Source organism: Mya arenaria, chromosome 13, assembly GCF_026914265.1.
Source record: "Mya arenaria isolate MELC-2E11 chromosome 13, ASM2691426v1".
Taxonomy (NCBI): Eukaryota; Metazoa; Mollusca; class Bivalvia; order Myida; family Myidae; genus Mya; species Mya arenaria.
The window spans coordinates 59,889,135-59,905,967 of record NC_069134.1 but is presented as its reverse complement, the minus strand read 5'-3'; the positions used below and the strand labels follow the sequence as shown (position 1 = coordinate 59,905,967).

At 34.3% G+C, this 16,833-nt stretch overlaps 1 protein-coding gene across 1 annotated transcript; it reads left to right on the top strand.

Moving 5' to 3' along the window:
- The first annotated feature begins 34 nt into the window (after positions 1-34).
- LOC128214064 (dnaJ homolog subfamily C member 21-like) lies at positions 35-16,622 on the top strand. Its single transcript, XM_052920311.1, has 16 exons — positions 35-144; positions 3,911-4,031; positions 4,585-4,713; positions 5,144-5,238; positions 5,672-5,791; positions 6,271-6,444; positions 6,930-6,980; positions 8,708-8,787; positions 9,282-9,397; positions 10,069-10,144; positions 10,446-10,610; positions 11,754-11,808; positions 13,163-13,236; positions 14,934-15,003; positions 15,743-16,021; positions 16,307-16,622. Exons 2-16 carry the CDS (start codon positions 3,923-3,925, stop codon positions 16,463-16,465), a joined length of 1,752 nt encoding a protein of 583 aa, XP_052776271.1. The 5' UTR covers positions 35-144; positions 3,911-3,922; the 3' UTR covers positions 16,466-16,622.
- The last annotated feature ends 211 nt before the right edge of the window (positions 16,623-16,833 follow it).

The window sequence follows — 16,833 nt, the reverse complement described above, 5'->3', positions numbered from 1 at the left end:
CTTTCATAGTTTTATGTATCCTTCTAACGATTATTGGGTTGTGTTTTTGTGACGAGGCTTTCTTTTGTGACACATTATTGTGAAATTATTTATTTTTACACATATTTTGCTAATTTTTAAATTAAAGAAATATTATCAGAATAGGTAAGCTGATGGTAATTTCTTGGCTGTTTTTTTCTAAACCGTTTTGTGTTTTTTTCTAAGCATTGTAAGTGAAATATATTGATTTGTAATATATTTTCGTGACACAAACTGTCAGTGTCATGCTTGTCAGAATTATGTGGATGTTGCTGTGTTAAAAAATCCGTTTTTAAGTACTACCGAGTTCTGTATTGATGATTTAATGTTTAAATAATGAATGTACAACTTTCCCAATACTTTGTTAAATGAAAACAATGATAACAGCAGACATCATGAAAGTTCAGAAACTTTTTCAGAAACTTGGTCATTTGGACCAACAGCCTCTGATATTTTGTTGGTCCGAAAGAAAATTCGCCGGTCCGACAATTTTTTGTTTGAGAACTTACTTTTTCAAAGCCTTAGCTGCTAATTTTACATTTAAAAGAAATAAAAACGTATTGAGATATCAACCAGTTAATCTTGAACACATTTTAAAGTAGCCATTTTTTGACACTAGCACTTTACTGATTGGTCGATTTGTTGGCAATTTGTATTATCGGAATGTACCGGTACCGGTTTGTTATCAATCAACATGTTCCAAAGGATAAGATTATTATGTAGAACAATCATTTTAACATTCAAATGTTTATGACAAAAGTTTATCATTTTAGCGTTTCAAAAAATTGCACGATATATACATAGTAGTAAACATTATTTGGTCATGAATGTATTGCAAAGGGAGGCAAATGCTGCATAGTGTTTGAACTTGTGCGGTGCACATTCCGACATCTACACTACCAGAAAACAACATAGGATTCGTAAACAAGTCAGGGTTTCCGCCAGCCCTTTATGGCTTGTCGGGCCCGACGTGCCTTCCGCTGGCAAGGCCAATTACCGACACGCGTTAATTATGCCGACATGCTTTAATCCGCGTAGCGACAATCCTTATCAAAACAATCATCAGTTTTGACAATACACGATTTTGTTGCGATTACAACGGTTGCAACGGTTGACTGACAGCCAGAAGGCGTGTCGGGACTATTACGACATTTGTATCAGCCATTCAGGATCGACGACAGCATGAAGGCGTGTCGGTGAGGTTCAACAGTGCCAATTAACCAAACTCCTCCTATTCTTTATCACAATGAGAATGTGTGAAAAACACCACTGTCGTAATTGCGACCTTCGTCCCTATAATCATCTATTAACGCAAAATAAACAATAAGTGTTAATTGATTTTGGTAACATAAATCATGTGTCGTTTTATTTTGTTTTTTAATCCCGAGTCCGTTTGTTAACCAATTATTAAATTATAATTGAGAACCGTGTTAAGATATCTGTGTTATTATAAACAAGGGTTATGCTATGTCGTCGTAATTAATTGCGTCGCGTTCCCGTCTTTAGTTTAAAAGTGTAAAGTAATATTTTGTGTTGCTTATTATTAAACTTCGATTATTTTATCGTTCTTTTAATTTATTTGGAAAAAAAGATAAATAAATAAAAAAAATATACATTACATTCCCTTTAAGTTATTATTTAGCCAACCCGGCTTTAAAAATATTAGCTGTTGCAGCTTTAAATACGAATACACGAGCAGTCGCTTTGCTCCTGGCTCTTTTGTGTTCTAGCATGCAGCGTGCTTTACACGTTTTGCTGTGACGTCAACGGTGTCAATATAAATAATACCCCCACTAAACGAAACATGAGTCAATCAATATCGTCGATATTGTATTGTCGGACAACTTGAGAAATACCAATAATTAAGGAAGAGAAACCATTAAACCTTTTCACAAATAATTTTAATGTTAATCAGACTTTAGTTGGTAATTCTAAATCATAGGAACATAACTGTAAACTTGTTTAAAATGCAGGAAATTGCACCATTTTGGATACGAAAATAAAAAAAAATTGACGTCAGGAGGGGACACCCCTCCCAAACCCTCCCCTTCCAACATGCCTTATGAAATTCCTGGCGGAAACCCTGCAAGTGGTTATTTGACGATATCATTGATAAAACACAATTTTTTGTTAAACAAAAGGTGTTTGATAATTGATAAAAACTGTCAGTCACTGACTGACCCCATCACAAATTTAGTCAGATCGAGTCAAAATTACCCGGTCAGGACCGTTGGACCGACGGTTTTTGCAATGTCTGTAAGAGTATTGCAGGTTAATGCGAATGTCCATCATACAGTCAGACATGTCCGTTATATTTCCATTTGACCGACAAAACTACTGTTTCGGTAGGTCATAATGGCAGGTGAAAAATTACAGTCAGCACCATTTAATTTTCAGGAAATATACTTCAGTGTCTATTTGATAGTTTTCAATAAATGTTCAGTGTTATTTTTAACTAGTATATTATGATTATTCAGAATGTTAATCCATGTATCATTATTTGTAAACCAGGTTTTGCGAATATTATCATCAAATCCAAACATACTTGTGAAAGATTCAGATCTCATCTTGTTCTGATTCTGCAGTAGACGGAATTTTACGGAAATGTTCGGAAATTACAAAATTCGTATAAATTTTTTAGCAAGATGGTGAATCCATTAAATTGTGTTAATCAGGCGCTCTTTCAGCTCTGTTAAACCTTTTCAACATTAATAAACAGGAACTTTACTTTTGTTTAAGCACCAGTCAATTGTAACCACGGCCCCCCCAGGTCCGGGGATAGCCGGGTAAAAGGGCCGTGTTTTTACTTTCCAGGTGCCCCCGCAGGGCCGGGTGACCGCGGTGGTTTTGTCATAGCGCCAAATTTAGCGGAGATTGGGCCTAATATAGAGTCTCTGGGGTGCGGGGGCATTTGGCCAGGGTTTAACCATCAGTTCATCCCCGCAGGGCGGGGATTTTACCCGGGGTTGGCTGGACCAAAAGTCAAAGTCCCGGCTATTCCCCAGACCTGGGGGGGGGGCGTGGTTACAATTGACTGGTGCATTATTGCATAACTGTTGTGTTTGATTATGAAAAATTCAGATTATTCGTTGAACTTTACCTTTTAATTAATTTCAAGATGAATTAAGAGTTAAATCTAGCTGCTCCATGGTTGGATGAACTGGAGGAGGACTGATATGAGATTTTTTGGGAGGCAAGGGAGGAAAATATAATAACTTTTTAGAAGAAGAAAGGAATCGAAATATTGAATTTCTTGTCTTGATGTTTGACTTCCTTTTGTTTAATTTACAACAGTAGGACACATAAAAGCAAGAAAAACTAAATTTGTTATAGTGGGTAATCACTAAACATTTAAATAAGCAACTAAAAATCAAATTTAGGTGGATGTTTAAAACATTGCAATGTCTTGTGAAGAAAAAAAGTTTTTGTGTTGTCTATTGTTAAAAATAGACTGTTTTTGTCAAAGAGTTGACAAGAATGTTTTGACCAAACTTGGGACATTTCAACTGGCTTAAGAAATAGGATCAAGTTAATTATAATAATAATTAAATATAAAGTTACTAATATAGAACTTTATAAAAATACGCATTTTATTTTAACATATAATTAAATAATTTTGTCAATTTCTACTTGCCTGTTGAGTTATTTTTATTTTACCTTGCATTGATTATCTGAATTTATAAAAAAATGATGAAATTAAAACAGACAATTAGTTCTTGTGATGAATTAGAGATGTTGTATATTGAAAGGAAACAACTGCTTCCGACGTTGACTTAACCGATTGATTGTAGATCATAATGGTCATTAAAGTTAGACTTGTTTAAGCTAAAAACATTTTGACTGTAAATCCACAGAATGAAATGTGACATCTAATCTGTATTCTTTTTCAAAGTGACCAGTTGCCATGACGTCAATGATGAAATGTCACTATGAGGTCCTGGGAGTTCCATGTGATGCCTCAGCAGATGACTTGAAGAAATCATACAGGAAATTAGCACTCAAATGGCATCCTGGTATGTCTATGTTTTAATAATAATAATTATGGCTGCTCATAAAACAGGTACATGTTGTAATTTAGACTAAACGCTGGGTATATGCAGGTTTTGTCAGTAGGGATGGATGCCTAGTTTAACTAATTCAAAATTATTTTTTATTTAATCTGACTGTAAAAACGGTTGGGTAGGCGCCTATTTCGAAGGTAGGGTAAGAATACCGAACCGGAATTGTTGGGTTTTAAGCGTATCCTATAGCTTTCCGATTTTATTTATTTATGTGAACTTGACATATCTGTACTGACACATATTTGTCGACAATAAAGATGATAGCCATAATAAACAAAAAGAACCTTGATATGATTTCTCCTACTTATTGCTACAAACCGAAATCAATATCAACTTATTGATAATATTGCACATCCGTAATAGTCAGACTGGTACTCTGGTATGCAGGTGTTATGAAGATTGGTAAGCGGCCCGGTAGATCAGTTGGTAGAGTTATCAAAGGGTTGTAAGGTCAAGCAACACTTTTTTCTCTCTCGTTGACATTATGATAACATTTGTATTTTAGACAAAAATCCTGAAAACATAGATGAGTGCACTCAACAATTTCGACTTGTCCAGCAGGCTTACGAAGTGTTGAGTGACACCCAGGAGCGAGCCTGGTATGACAAACACAGGGAACAAATACTTAGGGGAGGTCAGTAAAATATGTATGATTTTGCATCAGTTTCATTATAAATGTCCATCTTCTAAGTTAAGTTCATTTTACTGATCTGTTGCAACTTTTTTGTTAATGGTCTGTCTTGTTGTTTTGTAGCAAAAATGAATTATCTTAGCCTGAATGTCAAAGTTGCTTCTTGTCCTTGAGAAAAAAACAAATGTTTGTGATGATTCTTGAAGTACTCAAGATATATATATATGTAGAGCACATCCTTCTGATTAAATAAAGATTTTGGTAGAAATTCCCATTTATCTTGTATGGATTGAATATAGCTACATGTATATCTCTTTATTAGCTAAAAAGCACACTGTCATATTTTGGAACTGTGTATGCTATGATCTTGTTTGTCCTTTTATTACAAACTATTTCACTGAAAATATGCTTATGCTTACTTTGACCATTGCAGGACTTGGACAGGGTGACAAATATGAAGACAACTGTCTCAATGTCTTTATATACTTCAACTCCTCCTGCTACAAGGGCTTCGGAGATGACAAGGAGGTATGGACAACTCTTGTTATTTAAAATACTTAGGAAAGAGAGGTTATGGACATCTTTTGTAATATAAGATACTTGGTAAGGAGAGGTATGGATAATTTTTGTAATATACTTTGTAAAGAGAGGTATAAATAACTAATTAAATAAATTTTGTAAAGAGTGTGTAACTACATCTTCTAAAATGTAAAACTTTTAAAAAAGGCTACCAAAGTAATTTGTAGACTTTGCTACTTTTGAAAGACATTTTCTGTTAGGTAAGAATATATTGATAAATAATTTTGGGTTTTCATGTTCAGTATTGTTTTTTTAGTATCAGTCTGCCTATGTAACACTAAAATGTTGAACAGGCCCTTAACGCATTTCATATGAGCTCCTGCTAATTTTGACCCTTAGTGTACTGTCACTCATTTATCTCATTACATCGTTTCTTCCCAAGGGTTTCTACAGCGTGTATGAAGAGGTTTTTAAGACGCTGGCCGAGGAGGATCGACAGTTTGTGGCGGAAGAAGACTTTATTATCTATGAGTTTGGAAACTCACAGTCATCTTTTGAGGAGGTACCATAAGTTCTTCCTTTTACTTCCTTATTTTTATACTTATTGTCTTTCACATGAGCTTTCTTTCTGTTTTTTGAAATAATGTGGAAGTATTGGCAAAGTACTGGGGGCCATTTCGTCAGGAAACCAAGAGCTGTTTCTTAACTAGGAGAGATTTTCAACAGTTGTCTCCCACCAGGGGTACTTTCTCATGGCCTTCTCAAAATGGACACCTGTACTGTTTTCTACCCCAGAAATGGACTGGAGAGTGATTATATAAGCTTTCATTGCAATTGACCTATTAAAAGGAAATTTGTATAAAATATAAAGTTTACCGTAACTAACAGTAGTATTGCACTGAGAAAAGTCTCTTTTTAGGTATAGAATTACTCCTAGGAGTCTTGTTGCCTGTACTTCATTTCTGCACAGACTAGCTGTTAACCATTCTATAATTAACCTTTAAATCACTTTAATAACTATTTTGTCATTACCCCTTTCAGGTGGTGAAGCCGTTTTATGACCACTGGGAGAGTTACTGCACGGCCAAGTCATACGTATGGCAGGATAAATACGACACGCGGGAGGCTCCGGAACGAAGAGTGAGACGTCTGATGGAGGCAGAGAACAAGAAACTGCGTGACGCAGCCAGACGGGAGAGGAATGAAGAGATCAGGGTATGGGACCTTGTGTAGCTGCATTGAAAACATAACAATACAAACAGAAAAAATTATGGTTTTGGTTTTTAAAATGAGATGGTTTGTTGAATTTTAGTTTCATTCTTATTAGTAAAATAACCATGTTGTATGTTTGAATTTCTCTGCTGTTTTCCCGATTTAACAGCACTATTTGGGAAGGGTTTTACTTACTTAAGTCAAATCTCAATCTCAGTCTCAACACATTTTAGCACATAGAATCAAGTTATTAAAAATCAGATATGTTCTTGCATCTTTCAAAAGCGCATTCTATCATAGAATATCATGATCAATGTCATTAGTCAACATTCCAAGGGAAAAATATTCTACAGCCAAAAATGTCGTTAGAGTATAATTCATTTTTTTAGCAATTACTCAAGTATATTTTTCACTCTAATGAATAATGATTTGACTGAGAAAAAAACAAACAAGCCATGGAGTTTTTTTCACGTTTTCTGTATTTACAGGCATTAGTGAAATACGTGAAGAAACGAGACAAGAGAGTTCAAGAATATAAGGTATGTTTTCTTGTTATTAACATACGTTGTACAGGCTAACACTGTTGTCTGGAAGTTGCTTGGCTTGATTTCCTCGTTGACTCGAACTAGATGTTAGGAACTGATTTCTTTCTACTGAAGTTATGCCTTCCCGCTTGGCTCAAATTACCCACGGCTCGAGGTATTTTTTTTGGTCCCTTTGGGCCTGAGCCAACAGGGTTGGACTGTATATATAGCAGTTTATTTTTACATACATTGTACATAGAGCAGTTTATTTTTGACATACATTCTTTATAGAGCAGTTTATTTTTGACATACATTCTTTATAGAGCAGTTTATTTTTGACATACATTGACATATAGCAGTTTATTTTTGATATACATTCTTTATATAGCAGTTTATTTTGACAAACACTGTACATATAGCAGTTTATTTTTGACATACATTGTACAAATAGTAGTTTATTTTTGACATACATTCTTTATATAGCACTTTTTTGACATACATTGACATATAGCAGTTTATTTTTGACATACATTTTTTATATAGCAGTTTATTTTTGACATACATTGTACATATAGCAGTTTATTTTTGACATACATTCTTTATATAGCAGTTTATTTTTGACATACATTGTACAAATAGCAGTTTATTTTTGACATACATTCTTTATATAGCACTTTTTTGACATACATTGTACACATAGCAGGGTTTTGTCATACATTCTTTATATAGCAGTTTATTTTTGACACTCATTGTACACATAGCAGTTTATTTATGACATACATTCTTTATATATAGCAGTTTATTTTTGACATACATTGTACATATAGCAGTTTATTTCAATCCTTCTCCACCAATAAGATTCATAAGTGAAGCAAGCGATGCGAGCAAGCTTGCATGTTAATTTGGAATAAGATTAATTAAACTTTTAAGTAATATTTTAGTGTTTAGCCCCAGATATTGACTGTACCCCGTGGGCGAAATCAACAATTAATTTATATTGGCGCTATAATCTACCGGTAGGTTAAACTCTAAATTAATTGCAAAGCTTTGTTTGTTATACACAAAGACAACAAGCAGAAATGATTCTCATTGTTGATTTTTTAAATTGTCAGATTAAAGCATCATGTCAAATATGATTTACATCTAAAGAACTACAAATAACGTTAAGAAAGTTTCTTTGAGCTTTGTCACTTCATGAACGCAGTCATTCAGTTTGCTTGCACTGCAAACTATGATATCGTTTTCCACACTCATTTTGTATTAAGATAATACCTGTTTATGCTTGTTGCAATACACATGATTTTACCACATAATAAACAATGCCTTGATTGTTTTACATGACAGTTAAGATTGTGGGTATAAAAAAAAACATAATTTTTAAGAGGCTTTGATATTTAACAAACATTTGTGATTTTCATCACATTGCAAAATTTAAAAATTGTCCAAAAAGTATGCCAAACCTAGAATGTACCTGAAAGCTACTGTTTTCATTGCTTTTGTAAATTCAAAATCTAGAAGAAATCTGGACAAAATATTGAAAAAGACATCATTTTTATTAAAACATTGTTCAATGTTAATAAAAGGTTCCTGCTTAATGTCACAAAATCATTTCTTTACCATTTTTTGGCTTATTTTGTCAAATGCAGATAGATATTTTACTAGCTTTTTATTGTGTGACTTGACTTGAAATAATCTTTGGTAAAGTAACATATGGCTGAGAATGATATACTTTCGTTTGCCAGAGAAAACTGGAGGAGCGTGCGGAGGAGATTAAGCGCAAGGCCGCAGAACAGAGACAGCGCCACCTGGAGGAGGGTAGAAAGTATGAATATGTAGAATATGTTCAGTTTCACTAAGATTTTTTGATCAACCTCGGACCGAAATAAGCACCATATTCAATGCCAAATCAAATTCTCTTGTCCTCAAAGGAAATTCCAAATTTCTCTCTTTATGGAATAAAATATGAATCCATAACTGATTTGTTAAGAAGAAAAAAGGACAAAGAAATTGATGTGAAAAAATTGATGTTTTCACTCCGTCGCAGAAGAGCATTGGCTACCCTTTGCAGCGACAAAACAATTGTTTAATTTTTTAAAATGATGTATTATTTGCCTCATACAAGTTCGTATTGATAAGTCTAGGCTTGTTTTTAAGAAATATTGTATATAATGATTTTGGGACCATCTGATTTCTACTCCCTTTGTTGGCCACAGAGTAATAACTATTAAGGTAATTTATTTTTTAAACATCTTGATGACACTTTGAATACTTCATCCCAAAGACAGATAATGACTGTGTGTGAAACTTTGTTGGCAGGAAGATGGAGAATTACCAAGAGGCAGAATGGTCATCGGCAACAGGACTTGAGGATCATTATCTGGAGCTAGAGGCAAAATATGCTCAACAGTTTGGGGACCACGCTAGTGGAGACGGTGAGTCAGGGCGGAGAAGGTAGTATATGGTTTGGATGGAGGGGGTGGTCATTATGACAGGACATGGGATATTTTCCTAAAGCTAGAAACCAAATATCCGCAACATAATTGGGACCTTATTAGTGGAGGTTGTGAATTGGGTTGAGTGATGGGGGGGGGAGTGAATAGAGAGGGTGGGAAAGGGGTGGGGCAAAGTCGCTACCTTGAGTTGGAGGCAAAATATGCTCAACAGTTTGGATACGATGCAGGTGGAGATGGGGAGCTTGAGTTAAATAGAAGGTGGGCTAATGTAGGGGTGAAAGGGATGGCAGTGTATTGATCATGGGACTGGATGGTTATTACCTTGAGCTAGAGGCAAAGTATGCACAACAGTGTTGAGACCATATGGGCAGATACAGTGATGGGGTGATGGTATTGGTGAATTGATTGGTAGACCAATTGCTTGGCTTGATTACCTCATGGCTCAAACTGGGTTTTAAGGAATTTGTTTTGCTCTTTGTAAGCACTCCAACTTGGCTCAATATTTGCGAGGCTCGAATCATTTTGGCCGGTCCCTATGATATCAAGCCAACGGGTTATGATCGAGTATAATTCAAACTGAAGCTTTTGAAATATTTATTTCATATGGATATTTGTTGATTTGGTTTTAATAAATTATCCCACTTTTTCAGAAGAATGTGAAGAAGAGGAAGTTTACAGTGACTTGTACTGTGTGGCTTGTGACCGCGCCTTCAAGAATGAGAAATCGTAAGTATACTATAATCCTGCTATCAGGGCTAAGAGCCTTCAATTGCAGACAATCATATATTTGTTAAGTTGTTTTTTTGGCTTGACATTTTTAATTAAATGGTTTAAGAGTTGACAAGTTGAATAGATATAGATGGCTTTCATTTTTTTTTTCAAAAGGGATCAAAGCTCTTTTACCCTGTTTTAGGGCTGAATCTCTCCAAATCATTCAAACTAAATTGTCTGGATTTGGAATTTTGATCAGTGATTATCACTGATGAATGGTAAAAATTCAGCCTGATCACTTTCTTTGTTTCGACAGGTTTCAGAACCATGAGAAGTCAAAAAAGCACAAGGAGTTGGTGGCGATAATAAAGGCGCACATGGAGGAGGAAGATGGGGTCCTAGAAGAGGGTGTGGTCGCAGGGGAGGAGGTTGAGGGGGCGGGGTCAGAAGAGGAGGAGGAGGAGCCAACCACTACGCAAAAGTGAGTACTGGATAGGTGTTGCCCTGGGGTCGAGTGTATGTGGGCCTGGTCAAAGAAGAGGAGGTTAAAGGGGAGGGGTCTTAAGAGGCGGAGGAGAAGGAGCCATACACCACACAGAGGGGAGTACTGGACATGTGTTGCCCTAGGGTGGGGTGTAGGTGGTGCTAGAAGCTGGCGTGGTGGCAGGGGAGGAGGTTGAGGGTGCAAAAGAGGAGGAGGAGCAACCACCACATAGAAGTGATCCATGTCATTGAAATTAGAATTTTGTATGAAGAAGTCTGTATCCTTATTCTAGTCCTTGCCATTATAAAATTCAACAAGCTCTGCTTTATACAATCTGGAATATGAGCAAGCCCGGAAAGGATTTAACCATTGCAGGGCTTGCTCCAAATTGACCACTGTGATCCAGTGTTTTTTGAAAAAAACAAAAACATGTTGGTGTCTTGAGAAAATGTTAAAATCTGGTTCAAGATCAAGAAACAGGAAGATTTAATTTTGAACAATGTTAAGTCCCTTATAACAGGATCAAACTTATCACACTGTTTGGATTTGAATTGTCCAATGTTCAATTTTTAGAGTTTAAAGTGACTCTCTTTATATTCAAAATTAATACATACACATGTAAAACAAACAGAAATTTTGAATGATGCACCCTCAACTACTAACTAAATAATGCATTTATGGAAAATATTAAGTACTATTAACATTATTATAACTTTGTATTTAAAAGCTGAAAACGCTAAAATGATTGGTGAATGCTAAAAGATTTACTGCGATTTACTACGGTCTCATCAGGTAGCAATACTGTGTTTTCTGCACATTTCTTTCAAATTAAACTCGGTATCCTTCATTAGAACCATTGTTTTCGACATCAGTTCAACTTTTTTGGTAAATTGAAACAATTGTATTAAATGTGTTAAATCTTATTTGGGAGTAATAGTGCACCTTTAAGAAATTTTGATTTTTTTACTGTACAAACATTGTTAGTTATCTTTAATTTCAACGAAGAAAAAAGGCACCTTTCCACTATTAAACTTGAAATTTGCCACTAAGATGTTTTATGACTTATAATGGCCCTATCTGGAAAGTGCAACTGTATATGCATTGTTTTTATGATAAAGGGCATCTTATTTTCTCCTTCAGGCTTTCTAAAAAGCAGAAAAAGAAACGAAAACAGCAAAGAAATGCTGCAGCTCAGGTATAGAAAATTGAACTTAATATTCGGTATGTAATATTTAAGAGACAATCTGTACTTTGAATGTTATCAATTGTTTTGTTACATATAGTTTAAATTTATTTTATTTTACAGCAATTGTGAAACAAGTTATTAAAACTTATATTAATGTTATATGTTACACATATCATTTGTTACATATATGTAACCAGTTAATTTACATATATGTTACCAGTTAATTTCAAATTTTGTAAACACTCGAATAACAGATAAGTTTCTTTTTCAATGAATGTACTTGCTATAAGTGTTTTGTATGTACCCTTAGGATTTTTGGCTGATGCATCAATTGGGGGGTGAAAAAATTAGCGATCATTATAGTGTAACATTATCAATGAGAGTCTTTTCAGTATGAACAGTTAAATTAACTTTTAAAGCTGCACTGTCACAGATTGAAATTTTGACATTTTTTTTATTTGTCTCAGAATCAGCTGATTTTGGCTTCAATGCCTTCAATTCAGTCATATAAGATAATTCATCTCAATTGTTCAAAAAAAGTTGAAAAAAATCATGCTTTTAGCCATAAAACATCAACTGTCTGCAAAAACTGATCTGATCTTTTGTCAGCAGTTATATCACTGGTTTCCAGACATTTGCACAAAAAATTGGCTCATTCAAAGGCAAAATAGTAAAAAGTTACCAAGACTGTCAATCTGTGAGACTGCAGCTATAAAGGCTGTTGCAAACTTTTTTTCTTTCTTTTTTTAATGCATTATCATGTTAAACTCATTTGACTTATATGGTCAAAACAAAAAAAGCATACAATTTTAGGGATGTGATTTGTCCGCGGATTCGCGGAATTTCGCGGATCTTATGGCCCAAGAGACCCCCCCCCCCCCAAAAAAAAAAATAATAAAAAAAAAAAAAATGTTTACCTCAAAAAAATTATTTGGTTGCTTTCAGTTGTTTAAGTTAATATTCCAGTTTACTTCAAATTTAAAGTCAGGAGAGCCCTCAAAAGAGCTTCTAAAAAGCCATTTTTTCATCTACAGCAGTGCGCTTTTGACCCAAAGAGCGCCCCATAAACACATGGCCGAAAATGTTTCAGCCCTCCGGCTGCCAGGTCAATCACATCCCTGAATTTAGGTACAAGGATTAACTAGGGGATTTGTGGCCAAATAGCTATTATTGTAAAAGAATTTTTTTTTATATTGAGTACCATTTTCTTTACATCGACCTATATTGTGTACCTTTAAAAAGTCGAAGGATCATTTCAACCAAGCCAAATGTACCTTTCATCCTTTTTAAAAGGATTATTTCCTAGTTTACTAAATATTGTTTTTACAGAAGTACAAAACTGATAAATGGTTTGATTTTTCAGGCAGATGAAATTGATGAGTTGACAGAAGATGTTAATGATGTAAATATCGATTTTGTGGATTCTCGAAACACTGGGTATGATTTTTATAACACATTTAAGCTACCATTGTGTTTATTTCAAGCTTTAGGATTAACAAGCCCTTCAACTAGTCCAGGGCTTTTTCTGTCCATTTTGGGAAAAAGACCCTTGACATTTTGGGAAATTTTGCATCATGAAAATGCTGAAATTGGGAAATTTTACAGTTAATAGATAAAGCTGTCCAATCTCCTGCGAATTAGGAAATGATTTATTGTAAGTTTATTTTCTATTTTAAAGACCCCAAAAATATCAATCCTTGGGGTGTATATATAGATCTATTGCAATAAATCATGACAGGTTTATATAATATTTCATACTGATCTCTGAAGGTGATGAAAATCAATGATTTCCGAGTTCAATTATCACAAAAACTTTACATCACATAATTTATTAGGATGTTAAAAATGAACTTGTACAGGTAAAAAGACTTTCTAAAAAAAATATTTTTGATTGGGATTTTTTTCTGAAGATTGGGAAATATATCTTATATTTTGCTTTGGGAATGGGTCCGATAGTGGGACCCGTGGGTTCTATAGAAAAAGCCCTGTAAACCCGTATAAAGTCAAACCCTGTTGGCTCAAACTTCAGGGACTGGTAAAATTACCTCGAGCCTCAGAAAATTTGAGCCAAGCGGAAATGTTTCCTTTAAGTATAAAGAAATGGGTGCTTAACATCTAGTTCAAGCCACTGAGGAATTCATGCCAACGTGGTTCGACTGAATATTAAGTCAGAACTCAGGGTTCCGGCTTAGTTTGACAGCTACTGTCATTTTCGTGATATTAAGCATGCCACATATTTTACCAATGGTAGAAACTTTTTTCTTATAAACAGATAAAAAAATCTTTGAAATGTTATTAAAATCGGCTGTTAGACCCGGTGCATCATGCTTCTTATCACATTAAAACTTTTAATATATAGTTATTAATTGCAGTATTAAAACTTGTATGTGAAAGTCTATTTTGAAGGGAAATTTCACAAATGTAAATCCAGTCACCATTTTGAATCTTTAGAATTAAATAATAGAAAAAATGAAAACTGACAGATGAAATGTCATGAAACTTTAAAAAAAAATTTTTTAGGACAGTGACCCGAAACGTTTATACCAAGAAAAAAGGGGAAAAAAGTATCTAACAGAACAGAAAATTATATTATTGTGGTTTGGTAATATTTAAAGGGCTAGACACCAGATGGTCCCAAAATTAACAAATACATTATTTTCACAAAACAAGCTTAGAATTTCCAATACGAGCTTAAATATGAAGCTGATATGACATAATTTTACTGGGTTAAAAGAATATATTGTCGCTGACTCGGTTGAGTTGACCCGTTTAAAAATAGCGCAAAATGGTTTCCTACTTTTAAAGTGTGTATAATTAAGCATGTGAAAGTCACATGATAAGTACAAATACATTCACCGATGCTATTTTTAAATTAACTGAGATTGAAGTGGTAGCCAAACCCAGTAAACTTTGAATTGGAAAAATATGCATAAAAACATGCGAAAGATACATGTGTCGTAAGCGATTTGATACATCAGTTAGTAAGATTCCATGCGTTGTACACAATAATATCAATTTTATGTAACTTTTTGACAATTTTCTTTTTTTCGTCCACTTATCTCATCTTATGTCTAGTGCCTTTAATAGAAATCAGATCTATTCTAAGCTACATATTAGTTTTTGTCTAACAACAGGAAATCAAAGAGGGACAAAAGACGAGACAGGAAGAACAGACAGGATGATGATTCAGATGAGGAACAGGAGGTTGGAAATGTTTCCCCTATTTCAATTTGAAACTAACTTACACCTATTTTTGAATTACTTAAACATTATTCAGTATCATCAATGAATTATATTTTCATTAGTTTGTCTCATTCTTCGAAGATTACATAAACGTATTGTCTTGGCTTTGGTGTTGTCATGATGGAAAAAAAATTCCTTGATTTAACCAAATAACAGTGGCTTAAATATCTGTTGAGTTACAGAATGAAAAACCAGTTAATGCCAAATTGGTTCTTTTCGGCAGAGACAAAAATAACTAAAAAGTGAAAATCCTGCTTTTTTTGTGCACTAAGTTGAGGGTTAGTGCAAAACTGGTGTTACTGCATCAATTTTATATGGAGTTAAAACTATCTTGCACTTAACCTTCAAATACAGGAATTTCATTCATTCATTGCATTTATGGCCTTTTATCACGTGGTGATTTTTTTTTGCTTTCTGTTTTGGGTATCCGAATGGGTAATTCTCAAAAGAAGAGCTGAAATTATCATGTTCAAGAAAGTTAAAAGAAGTTTTTCATCTCATGCCATCGTTCTGTTGATTGACTGGGAAGACACTTTGCATCTTCTTGCTATTTTTCTCGTAATATATGTCATTATTTTGTAAAAAATAAAATAAAAATTCAAGGGCAGTTGAATGGTATAAATGATCTGACGTTGTGTTATCAGTATGTCAAAATAAGGGGCTAAATTTGGATTCAATTTTATAATTTATTTTTTTGCAGGAAAACATTCCAAATGGATTGAATGAAAATGAATGTGTTGAAGCATCTTGTGAAGTCAGTGACCATGAAACAGAAGACACGACTGATAAAAGGCTTCAGCCAGAGACTGGTGAAAATACTGACATTACTGGCATTGAGGATACGGGGGCTGGAAATAGTGGTAATGAAAATATAGACAGTGAAACTACGGATGTGAAATCTGGGGATATAGAGCATATACAGACTGAGAAGAAAAAGTCTAAAAAAGAGAAAAGTAAACCTGATCCAAACCAGAAATCAGTGAGTAATTTAGATGTACAACATATATATATAAACTTAAAAAACGATATAATTTGTATTGCTGGTAGTACAAATGTACCTGTGTAAATTGAACTTGAACTGAATGTAAACTAATCTGAGAAATTAACTGAGAATTTAAAAAAAATTCAAGTTTGCTATCGTTGACTTGAAGATTGAGCTGTTACTTAAAAAACGATACCAAATATGTTATTAGAAATGTGTTATATTTTTGCTGTTCATACAATTGAACAACTCTTTGGAGCTTTAAAATATGTTTTCTTACAGGGTCGATGTGAAATCTGTGGATCAGAATTTCCATCTAGATCAAAGCTGTTCGACCACATCAAAGAAACGGGTCATGCCAGGCTAAAAACTGCTCCAACTCCATCAGAGAACAGTTTAAAGCAGGGGAAGAAGAATAAGAAGAAACAAAAAGGGAAATAACAACGACTTGCTTATTTTTTAGTAGATTGTAAGAGTTATCTGTGTTTGTTTTGTTCATGTGAGACCACAGTGATGATTGTACTGGTTGAATATTTATATCATTTGATAAAAGTTGATCAGTTTTGACCGTGAAAGAAACATTAAATGAAGAAACATTCCAATAACATATTGATTGTTTGGTAGAAGTATCCACATGCTTTACAGTGTGTCAAACAATCGAACCGAGGCAGTGCGTATTTAAACCTACGGCCTGCCATAGGAAGGCTCTTTCGAATTTGACCGTCCCACTAAAAAAGTATCATTAAAATTGAAAAACGAACAGGACCCTTCCCCCTGCGTGGGTTCTATGTTTTAATGGAATAGCCCTG